General features: G+C 33.5%; 1 protein-coding gene across 1 annotated transcript in view; it reads left to right on the top strand.

The window, feature by feature from the left end:
- Positions 1 to 12,987, top strand: part of LAMA2 (laminin subunit alpha 2) — a 621,727-nt gene that overhangs the window by 423,144 nt on the left and 185,596 nt on the right. Inside the window, exons 22-23 of the mRNA XM_024122539.3 lie at positions 786 to 922; positions 12,105 to 12,341. Coding sequence (XP_023978307.1) covers positions 786 to 922; positions 12,105 to 12,341 — 374 coding nt within the window. The remainder of the gene's footprint in view (positions 1 to 785; positions 923 to 12,104; positions 12,342 to 12,987) is intronic.

Genomic DNA, 12,987 nt, shown 5'->3' with positions numbered 1-12,987 from the left:
TCTTTCACTTTTTTGATATGAAATGCTGCACTAAAGTATACTCAGCAACTGAGTCAACTATAGCTAATAAGTGGCATGCACTCCTTGTCTTGAATAGCTTTGAAGATCTTCTCAAATCTTTTTTTTTTCCTTCAGATCTTATTTTTGCATTCTTTGAGAAAGTGCAATGGATAGGGATGTTTGCACTCTTCATATATCGTATCATAGCTAGGAAAATGAAAAATCCATTGAAAAGAAATAAGGCAGGTGGTAAATGAAACTCAAAAAATATTTTTATGTGTAAATATATTTCTGTAGTTCAACTATTTAAAAAATATTTGCAAAACTGAAATATCCTGATGTCATTTTAATTAAATGTACGATATAGTGAATTTAGGAAGCTTATTGTTTTTATTGCAAATCTGAGTCAACAGGAAGGAAATATTAATCTATACAGCACAGAAACATTAGTTATGAACTTAAAATAAATATAGAAACAGAATTGTAACCTTGATAGTATCTAGATATAAGGGAATACAGTTAACAGGGAATCTGATACATCAGTTCTTTTTATCCTTAATCGAAAAGCAAATATGTTTTACCCTTTAAAATTATTAAATGAAATTCAGTATATATTTATTGAAAAACACCTCTGAGATACACTGTACTATAATATAAAAGATGAATGAGGTGAGTCATTTTCAAGGATCTTTAACCAAATAAGACAACACAGATCGCAAAAAAAAAACAACACAAACACTTTATATCAAATTATTTTTTTCTTTTTTATCCTTTCACCTGTGAAGCTTGTGACTGTTCCCATCTGGGTAATAATTGTGACCCAAAGACTGGTCGATGCATTTGCCCACCCAATACCATTGGAGAGAAATGTTCTAAATGTGTACCTAATACCTGGGGCCACAGCATTACCACTGGTTGTAAGGTGAGTGAATTGCTTTATTTCATCTCATAATGTCTTTTAAGGATTTCTATTTTGGTAGACCTCAGTAGTCTGGCATTTCAAAAGTCAATATTATATTACAAAACAATACAGAAATATCACTATAGCATGCTTGCAGGTATTGATCAGTATCTTATATTTTACTTGTGGGAAAGACACTCATCCATGATACTTACAAAAAAAAAAAAAGGAGGAAAAAGAACCAAAAATTCTAAAATAAAACCGGAAACATCTATAACTTCATACCTACACACAATGAATATATCTGCAAAGTACAAGGAAATTAAGAAAGAATTAAAAGAATTTGCCAAAAATCCATAAGAATTTCCCCCAACTTATACCTAGGTGTCAGTTTTCAGGAAGTAGGTGAGAGGATTCTGAAGAGTCATATAAACAACGTTTAGCTTACAAAACTACCCATTTTTTTTCCGTGAGCAGACCATAGAAAGTGGTGTGACCAGACTCACATTTAGAGAAATCTATACAGCTTCGGGGTAGAAGGCTGCTTGTAAGGCCTTTGCAGAAATGTTGGTGAGAGTTGACAGAGGTTTGGCCCCAGTCAATTATCCACTAGCATTTAGGCAGCAAGCTAAGTTATAGAACTCCTAGACTGATATGGCCTGCTGAACTCATGTATTTAGGGGGTAAGAAAGAGAAGGCCTAGGGATGCCTGCCAGGTTTTGCTTTGCAACAGGTGATCATATCATTTACTGCTAGAGGGATTATAGGAGGAGATGCAAGTTCAAAAAGGAAAGGTGATGAGTTCGGGGTTTTTTGTCAGCTTTTTGTGAGACTTTAATTAAATAAAATACAATTCACCTATTTAAAGTGATGAGTTTTGATCAATGATTACAGTTGTATAACCAACCCTTGTGCTCCATTGCAGTCTACTTCCCCTCCCCCCTGCCCCCAATCAGCACCAGGAAACTACTCTTTTCATTCTATCACTATAGTTTTGCCATTTCTACAAACTCACATAAATATAGTCATATTCCATGTTGTTGTTTGGAGGGTTTTTTTGTTTGTTTTGGGGGATTATTTTTAGTTTGGCTTCCTCTACTTAGTATAATGCTTTTGTAATTCATCCATCTGTTATATTTTATCAGTAGTTCTTTTTAATTGTTTAATAATTTTTCATTGTATGATATGCTATGACTTGGGTCATTTCCAGTTTGGCCCTATTATGAATAATTTTGCTGTGACCATTAGTGTATAAATGTCAAAAGCAGGTGTGTAGACACATTTACATTCCTCTTCACAAGAACACTCCACATCCCTGCCCGTACTCAAGATTCTAAGTCTTTTTTTTTATTTTAAGCATTCAATTGGGTGTGTATTCATATATTTACATTTTTTTTTTGTCCAATGATATTAGGAATAATTTTGGTTTTTTGTCAGTTATATATCTTCTGGGTGCCTATTTAAATCTTTTGCCTATTTTTATTTGGGGTTGTTTGTTTACTTAGTAATAAGTTGAAAGAGTTCTTTGTATATTCAGGATACTAGCCCTTTAATACATCTAGTTCTGCAACTGTTTTCTCCTAGTATATGACTTGCTTTTCAATTCCTCTAAGTATCTTTAATTTTTATAAAAATTAGTTTATTATTTTTTTCTTTGATGGTTCATGCTTTTTATGGTCCATCTAGGAAGTAAATTTATATTTCTTAAAGGTCTGAAGTATCTCTCCTGTGTTTTCTTCAAGAAGTTTTACAGTTTTATGTCTTAAATTTGGGTCCATGTTCAATTTTCAATATTAATTTTTATATACGGTATGAAGTAAAGGTCAAAATTCATGTTTTTTCTGGATGTCCAATTTTTCCAACACCAATTGTTGAAAAGGCTATCTTATTTTCCCCATTGAATTACTTTGATTCCTTTGTCAAAATAAACTGACCATATATGCATTCACACATTTCTGGACTCTATTCTGTTTCATTGATTTTTGTCTATCCTTATGCCGACAGCACACTGTCTTGATCACTGTAGCTTTCTAGCAAGGAATGAAATTAGGTGGTATAAGCTCTCCAACCTTGTTCATCATTTCCCATACCATTTGGTTACATTGAATCCTTGGCATTTCCATAAAAATTGACAACTCAGCTTGCCAATTTCTTTCTAAAAAGCCTGCTAAGATTTCATTGGGATTATGTTAAATCTACAGGTCAATTTGGGAAAAATTGACATTTTAAGACCATCAGATCTTCCAGTGTATGAACATGGCCTAACTTTCCATTTAGTTAAGTCTTTATCATTTTCCTCAACAATGTTTTATAGGTTTTGGTGTGCAAGACTTGCATGTGCATTATTAAATTTATTGTTGTATTTCATATTTTTGATGCAAGTGCTATTATTTGTTCCATTTCAGTTTCCAATTGTTTGTTACTAGAATAGAAAAATACAGTTATTTTTATACATGAACCTTCTACACTGCAATCTTCCTAAGCTTATTAGTTTTACTTGCTTTTTGGTAGATTCATTAGGATTTTTTATCTAGACAATAGTGTCATCTGCAAATTCAGTTTTACTTCTTCCTCTCCAATCCATATAAGTTTTATTTCATTTTCTTGACCTACTGCAGTAAATTGTTGACTAGAAGAAGTTGGAGCAAACATCTTTGCCTCATTCCCTATGTTAAGTAGAAAGCATTCAGTCTTTTATAATTAAAACATAATTAAGAATGATGTTAGCTCTATTTTACTTATAGATGCTCTTTATCAGTTTTAGGATGTTTCTCATGTTCCTAGGTTGCTAAGAACTTTTGTCAGGAATGTGTGTTCAATTTTGTCACATGAATTTCTGCAGCTATTGAGATGATCATATGATTTTTCTTTTTAAGCTGTTAATATGGTGAATCATATTGATTGATTTTCAAATGTTGATCCAGCTTTGTAATCCTCAGATAAACCCTGCTTGATCATGGGGGATTATTCTTTTAGATTATGTTTGCTAGCATTTTGTAAATGGTTTTTGGATCTACATTCATAAGGAATATTGGTTTATATTTTTCGTAGTGTTGTTTTCCAGTTTTGGTATTGGGGTACTGCTAGCCTCATGAAATAGATTGGGAAGTATTCCCATCACATAATTTCTGAAGAGTTTACATAATCGATGAAATAGAAGACAAAAATACTCTAGAAAAAAGTCAGTGAAGCCCAAAACTAATTCTTTGGAAGGATTAATGAAGTTGACAATACTCTAAGAAGATTGATCAAGAAAAAAAGAGAGAAGAAACAAATAAAATCATGAATAAAGAAGGGGACATAACTATAGATCCTATAGACATTAAAAGAATAATATGGGAATAATCTGAACAACTTAGAACAATAAATTTGATAACATATTAAATGAACTGGAGGAAGGTTTTCAAAGGTTTATTTTAACATCCCTTTTTTTTTCTTACTTTGAAGTTAATTTGCCCTTGTGTTTCATGTTTCTTAAGGTGAAAACTTAGATTATTGACTTGAGATCTTTCTTCTTTACTAATATAAGCACTTCATATTATAAATTTCCTTCCAGGCACTACTTTAATTGTATCCCATACATTTTGATATGTTGTGTCTCAATTTTCATTATTTAAAATATTCTTACTTATTTTATTTTTAATCCAATGATTATTTAAAAGTATGTTCTTTAATTTACAAATATTTGGGAGTTTTCAAGATCTCTTTCTGTTATTGTCATCTAGTTCTGTATTGGTCTGAAAACATAATTTGTAGTTTTTAGTCCTTTTGAATATATAGAGATTTGTTTTTTGTCTCAGAATCGTATCCATTTTGATTAACATGTGTCCTTGGAAACAAGCTGTGTTATGTTCTGGCGTCGTTGGATAAAATCTTCTATAAAAGTCAATTATCTTTAATGATTTTTATGTCTGCATGTTTCTCAATACCTGAGGGTGTTGAGCTATACCTGTGATCTATTTCTTCTTTCAGTTCTCTCGGGTTTTGATTCATGTATTTTGTAGCAGTGATATTAGGTGTATGCTCATTTAAGATGAATCTATCTTTTTGAAAAATTGATGCCTTTATCATTATGAAGCATCCCTGTTTATCCATGATAATGTTCCTTGTTCTGAAGTGTACTTTTTTTCTGATACTCATATAGCTATTCTGTCTTTCTTCTGATTGGTGTTTTTGTGGTCATATACATTTTTAAACATTATCATTTATTCCATCTCTTTTTTAAAATAGTTTAATGTGTTTCATTTAGGTAGCATATATCTAAATCTGTTGTTTACCTTATCTTAATGCTTCAGCCTCTTAATTCAAGTATTTAAATCATTTCCACTTAATGTAATTATCAGTCTGAATGGGTTAAGTCTACATTTTGCTATTTGCTTTATATTTGCCCTATCTGCTCTTACCTTCATTTTTCTTCTTTTTCTACCTCACTTTGGACTGAGTAATTTTTTATAATTACATTTCATATTCGCTTTGACTTCTTAGCTCTATTTATTTATATTTTTGTCTTTGTCTAGGGAGATACATCTTTAACTTTTCCTAATGTACCTTAAAATAATGTTTTACCACTTTACATTTAACATAAGAAACTTGCAAGGGTAAACCTCTAATTTTCTTTCTTATCTTTATGCTATTGTTGTCATATAGTTTACTTCTATATATTATATGTCCCACAATATAATCTTATGATTTTGATTTAAATAATCAATTATTTTTTCAAAAGGAGAAAAAACTTATTTTCTGTTTTTCTATAAAAATATCAATTCCAGTGCTCTTTATTCCTTTGGGTACATCCAAATTTCTATTATTATTATTATTATTTCTAGTATTTCAGGTCTGCTGACAATGATTCTTTCAATTTTTGTTACCAAGAAGTCTCTATTTTTCCTTCATTTTTCAAAGTTATTGTTTCTGAGTATATAATCCTAAATCCTGTTTTTCAGCAATTTGATTATGTTGTCTTTTTGTAGTCACCTTATATTCATTTCTCAGGGGGTTAGTTGGGCTTGGATCTGTGGGATTGCCGACTTCATCAAAGTTGGAAATTTTCCAGCCATTATATCTTTAAATTTTTGTTTGTTTGTTTTTCATCCCCATCGTCTCCTTCTGGAACTCATTATGTATGTGTTGGACCACTTGATATTTTCCCACAGCTCACTGAAATTCTGTTTATTCTTTCATTCTTCTTTTTTCTATATTCTTCGTTTTTGTTAGTATCTATTGTTAGGTGTTCAAATTCACTGATTTTGTTTTCTTCTGTAGTATCTAATCTGTTGTTAATCCAGTTGCTAGTCTTTTTTCATTTAAAATATGTATCTTTTATCTTTAAATTTCCTTTTGGATCTTTTTATATCTTTCATTTCTCTCCTCCTTATATTCACATTTTTCATTTATCCTTGAGAATATTTATAAATATTGGTTTTTGTAAGGTAGTTTTCTGCTAATTCCATCATTTGTTTTATTTCAAGATCATGCTTACTGGTTGATTTTTTTTCCTGGTTATGAACTATATTTTCTTGCTTCTTTGCATGACTGGTGATTTTTATTTGGATGCCAGATGTTGTACATTTTTTCATTGTTGCACATTAGATTTTGCTGTATTCCTTTAAAGAGAGTTGAACTTTATCCTGGCTATCAGGTTAGTTACTCACCGATCACTTGAGTCCTTTTGATGCTTGCTTTTAAATTTTATTAGGGAAGGCCCAGAGCAGCCTTTAATCTAGGAATCACTTAGCCCTACTACTAAGGGGCTAAATACATTGAGAACACTACCCAGTGCATTACTATCTGTTCACTCTGGTTATTGGGAATATGAATTATTCCAAGCTTTCTGTGGACCCTAGGAATTTTTCAGCCTCAGGCTTTCCAATTATTTTTTTCTCCAACCATGTAGAATTTCATTCCATGCATGCATAGATCAGTACTTAGCCAACGACTCAAGGGAACCCTTCTGCATATCTCTGGAATTTTCTCTCTAACTTCCTTCTTTTTGGACACATATTCTACTTGTCTTCCATAAATTCTAATTGCCTCAGCTTCTCCAAACTCTACGCTGTTTCTCAATTCAGCTATAGTTTTGGACTTTATTTGGTTTTCCCCTCTTTGGGTTGCAGACTAGACTGCCTTTATGTTCTAACTCATTTGTTTTCCTTCTCTCAAAAATCACAGTCCTTCGCTTCCTGTTACCCAATGTTTGAAAACAGTTATTTCTTGGTTTTTATTTGTGTATGTGTTTTGTTTTTAGTTTTGTAGGTTAACGGATTAAAAGAGAGGAGATAAACCATGTTAAGTGCTCTAAAAACTAAGAGACTGTTTAAAAAGAAGGAATATTCTTTAGTGCCTAGTGCAACACAAAGATCAAGTAAGATTAGGGCTGAACTGTGTCCATTAAATTTAAGAGCAATAAATAACGGCATTTTTTATGTTAGTGAGAGCCATTCCAGTTGATCACATTGGACTGAGAAATACTGGAACGTAATGACCAAGTGTGGCCTGTTTGACTCCATGGTAGTACTCTATAGAGATGTAAACTATTATTTTCTACTGAGTTAGCACACATGTAGACTGTAACCATTCTTACATATATGATAAAATATCTGAATACATTCATCTAGAATACACTGATCTAGAGGAAAACAAGAGTATTGGTGACTGTTCAAGGAAGCGCAGATACATGTCTTCAGTTTGACGTGATTAAATTAAAAACTGGACAGGACGCTCATTTTTCTATTGTCAATAGCACTATTAAGTTTGAAGGTCCATAGAGCTACATTTTTGGAAGCAAAACAAAAAGTTCTCAAGAGTTCCAAAGATTTTTGATGAGTATGAACAATGTTTTAAGTTTCTATGACTGACATTTTGCATTTTTAACCTCAAATCCAAGCATCTGCCCCATCGCTTGACTCATGAATAAGTTGTACATAAACTTAAGAGGGTTCCATGTTATCTACAAAATCCTATGATGTGGCCAACCTCTAATGAAACTCCTGAAATTGAAGCTGATGCTTAATGTTCAGGATGTAAATCAGGACAGAATGTAGACCAAGTTTTTTTTAAGCATTTGTATGTTTGGTACCATTATATTTACTGATGATTGAATAAGCATTATGTTGACTGATGTCGATCGAAATATTTTGATTACTTTGAACCACTGTTAAAAATCTAAATTTCTGAATAGGTAGACACTTCATCATTATGAATAATTACAAAAAAATTCATACAACCCTCACAAATATTTATAAGCATGTATCCTACTTTTTAAAAATCTTGGATGATTATAATCTAAATGAACAGTGATTTGAGATTTATAGCTTTCGTTTCTTTGTGTCATGGATAATTTCTCTGTGCTGAGGTGTGAGCACACACATCATCTGAGCTTTTATTGAACTAGAATACAAAGCCTGCCATCTTTCACTAGCAGGGGAATAGTGCATAAATCCTCTATTGCTATACAAACATTACATCTAATTATGATTTACATTTCATGTTGGCTATAGTACTGTCTAAACATATGGTTAATGGTCTCTTTTATTCTCTACTGTAACTTCCTGAATAAACTCCCTGATTTGGAAAGGTCCCAATGTCTATCTGTACTGTTGACTAGTCTTTAAGAATTAATGCTTTCATCTTATAATAATAAATTTGTAGCAGACATTTCATATTTTACTTCAAGTCTAAAGACCGTTATTTTAGTTAATAAAGTCTAAGACATCTATTTTAGTTAAGTATCTCTATCTCACAAAACAATTTTTAACGTTATTACATGATTATAGTTTCCATAACATATAATTTTCTCTTTTTGATTATGGTCAGTTTTGTTTAAATGAGTCAAGGAAAAATTATTTAAAGGAATAAGTCAGTCATCCTTATTTTGAATTCTCATTCTACATCTGATATTCTATAAAGACGAGTTACTTGGGGGGATGGCAATTGTTTGTTCTATGCTTTGGAAACTATGGCCATGTTTGTAGTATAATAAATAATCACATTTTAGATCTTTGAGTTTAAAATACCTTTTTGGAGCATCCCCTACTGCAGGCCTTTTTACTGGATATGAAGACAGAAAAATACTGAACCAGAAAGACACCAAAAATAAGGCCAGGTGATATTTTAATATCAGAATCTGGGAAAATATTTCACCAAACATTTCGACAGGGAAGAGATAATAGATGGAAAGCTGGTGATGGTACATCACATCCTGGAAAGTGTTGTCCCGTAAGCAAACTTCTGGCAGGAGTAGAAGCAGGAATAGCCCTAGTAGTAGTGGGTATAAGAATTAAGCTGAGCAATGAAAGTGTGAGAAATGCAGAGTGAGATCCAGCCAGTCTTGGATCTGGAAATTTGTCAAGTTGTTATGCATATGAGTATGCCACAGAGCTGTAGATCTGAGATGGATAATTAACAGAAAATCACCAAAAAGAGGTCATAGACTAAGTACAAAGCCTGTATGGTGGCAAACTCAGACACAGAGGCAGGTGGTACTCACTTGGGAGACAGAAACCACACTAGTTGTTTAAACAGGGAAAGTAGAATATAAAGAATTGTTAACCGGTAAAAGGATAAAAGAGGGATATAAAATGTCCTGAAGTAGTAGGTACAAAAGAGTAGCTACTACTTCCAGGGTGAGGGGTGGTGGACAATAAAGGAACCAAGGGCTAAGGGAAGGCATCTCCCTGCCCCTGACTCCCAACAAGGCTTAGGTTCAAACATAGTTGAAAAGAATGTGGCTACCACAGGAGTGCATAGCCTGCTGGTGGTAAAACACAAACAATAATAATAATACACAAAACTCGCCAGAGTTTGTGGGAAAGTGTTGGTCTATAGACGCTACCCATCATTGCTGGAGGATATGGGTATGCTGGAGCTACTTAGAAGCAGCCTGCTGTGGTCAGAGCTTGTGTGCTGACCTAAGCAGCCTAGGGGAGAGAGTGGCCTGATGGCATAGCTGGAATTCTTTCTGGGCCTCTGGGCTCCCATGCTAAATAATTAAATAATAATGATGGCAATAGTAATGAAGAACCAGAACCCAGAACAGAAATGTCTTTCCATCACTATGGCCTTCTAATGAATAAGCCTAATGTTCTGCTACCTGGCCAGGGAGAAATGTCCACGGGGTCTAACTGCAATATCACAAAGCAGGGCAAGGAGAAGTGAGTTTAGAGCTCAGAGACAGCAGAGTAATCACTGGCACAGCTGATCTGTGAAAATGATGTATTCCAAGACCTTAAATAACATTTAGAAATCCACTTGAATTTTAATTAAAATTCAAGGAACTATGATCTCTAAATCAGAAACAGAGAGCCTTAAGCAATAGGAGACGAAGAGACATGTGGATGGCAATTGAAGATTGCTGATGAGATGAGATAAAGAAATTATTGAAAAGAAGCTAAAAATGCAGCAGTGTAATTAAAATAAGTATTGGTGGTATATACATACAACAGAATTTTCATGGTGTAGAATGGAAAGGACAAAATGGAGAACAAATTTGAGAGGCAAATAGGGAAATGACTACAGAAAAGAGTAGTATATTATTGATTTGGCAGACAGACAAAAATGATGTACTTTAAGAATTATAAGTGATCCTGAAGAAGAATATTGGTAACTTAGAACAGAAGTAAAAATCAAAAACAAATTTGAAGAAATAGCACTGAATTAAAGAACAGTTTTATTCTCAAACTGAAAGAACTCACCATGTTCCAGTAAATTAATTTTTAAAAAGACTCAAGCTTTTAAAAATTCTAGCAAAACTTGGCATCGTTTTATTTTATTTTTAAAATTTTTTATGTTTTTAATATTTTTAACATCTTTTTTGGAATATAATTGCTTTACAATGGTGTATTAGTTTCTGCTTTATAACAAAGTGAATCAGCTATACGTATACATATAACCCCATATCTCCTCTCTTTTAAAAAAAAAAAGTAGCTGCTTAAACATGAATATCAGAAGGAAAATAAAAAGATATCTTGAATTAGTAGCTTGATCCCCTTCTGTGCTAGTTTCCTTTTCCCAGAAATACGTTTTGTACTGTTTTGTTAGTTGAGTTTTATGTGTCTCAAGAGGTGGTGGATCTGGCACTTCCTTGGCAGCATATTTCACAGTCTAATAATCTTAATAGCTTCAATAATCTGGAATGTGTTTAATCCAGTCTTATTTGTTTGTATAGGTTAAAATTTTCCAAGGGTCTCTCATCACCCTAGCAATAGGAATTTTTTAATGGTCTCATCACTTTTTTTTTTTTTTTTTTTTTTTTTTGCGGTACGCGGGCCTCTCACTGATGTGGCCTCTCCCGTTGCGGAGCACAGGCTCCGGACGCCCAGGCTCAGCGGCCATGGCTCACGGGCCCAGCCGTTCCGTGGCATGTGGGATCTTCCCGGACCGGGACACAAACCCGTATCCCCTGCATCGGCAGGCGGACTCTCAACCACTGCGCCACCAGGGAAGCCCCTCATCACTTTTTAACTGCCTAAACTTTTACCTTTTTTTTTTTTAGTGTTTAAAATAAAAGGTTTGGAATGAGCATTAAAAAAAAAATTCTAACAAAATTTCAAATTACATATATAAAGAGAAAATCCTATGCATATCTAGGAAGAAGAAGAAAGGTTACCAGCAAAGCACCTCAGATTGGGCTTTTCTGCAAACCTAACTCTAAAACACAACATCCTAGATATCACTTCTCCTCTAAATTCTCCCTGGCTTCCCCACATCTGGTTTGGTGCTATTTATACGTTCTCATAGCATTTTGCATTTTCCCTATTATATCATGCTTATTCCACTGTGTTATATTTATGTATTTACTTCTCTCCCTACATTAGATTGTAAGGTATGTCTCTATACAATAAATGCTATAAAAATAAAATGATATGGTAAAATGGCTTTGTCTAAAGTTCAATCTTTGAAGTAAGAAGTATTTGAAGAAAACCTATACCTAACTCCTGCTCACCACAAAGACAGAGAAAACACAGTTTCTTTCTTATTCAGTAGCTTTATGGTTTCTGGACACTCATATATTTTAGTAAATGCAGGAAGCAATTTTAACATTATGTTCACTGATGTTTCCCAAGTGACTAAACTAGAACAGTACAAAGCATATAACACACACATGATTAATATGTGCTTAATGGAAGCATAGAAACATTAGAATTAAAATTTAAAGACATTGCCCGTGAAATGGTGTTAATCATTGCTGTTTTTATCTCCTCCATAGCCTTGTAACTGCAGCTCGGCGGGATCCTTGGATTTCCAATGCAATATAAACACGGGGCAATGCAACTGTCGTCCCAAATTCTCTGGTGCAAAATGTACAGAGTGCAATCGAGGCCACTGGAGCTACCCTCACTGCAATCCCTGTGACTGCTTCCTGCCAGGGACTGATGTCTCAACCTGTGATTTAGAGACTAAAAAATGCTCCTGTACCGATAAGACTGGGCAGTGTACTTGTAAGGTATGTGCTGCCGAAATTCAGTAAGGAAAAACCTTACTCAATTCTATTTCCATTGCTCAGTTTTAACTTCATTCAGTTATTTATTCCTGCATCATTAGGCCAAACAGACAGACAAATGAAAATTCATTGCCAGACACAGTTTTTTTCTAGCACACAGATAAGCACTGATTTTTAAGAACTGATTTTCAACCAAAACCCAACATATTTTTCTAGCTCGTATAAATGATATATTTTCGACAGTAAAGTTCAGTTTGTCTTTACATATTCACTTTGCTTCAACAAGAATACTGTGGGAGAGAAAAAAAAAGTTCTCTTAAGCATCATCAGAGAAAATCACAGCTAAATGATAAGGTTTATTTAAAAAAAAATTTCTAATCAAATTAATCCGCAATCACTGTACACTGAAAAATATATTTACTGCTGTGGAAGTTCAGTAAAATTTCATCACCTATAAGCACATTACAAACAGTGACTCTATGCAAATTTCAGTCCTCATTAATATTGTTAAATGACGTAGGAAAACAGCCAATTAAAAAGGGTAAGAAGGGCTTCCCTGGTGGTGCAGTGGTTAAGAATCTGCCTGCCAACACAGGGGACATGGGTTCGAGCCCTGGTCCGGGAAGATCCCACATGCCGTGGAGCAACT

This window comes from Physeter macrocephalus, chromosome 10 (assembly GCF_002837175.3).
Source record: "Physeter macrocephalus isolate SW-GA chromosome 10, ASM283717v5, whole genome shotgun sequence".
In the NCBI taxonomy this organism is placed as follows: Eukaryota; Metazoa; Chordata; class Mammalia; order Artiodactyla; family Physeteridae; genus Physeter; species Physeter macrocephalus.
The sequence above is the reverse complement of the archived record's forward strand: the minus strand, read 5'-3'. Positions and strand labels throughout refer to the sequence as shown.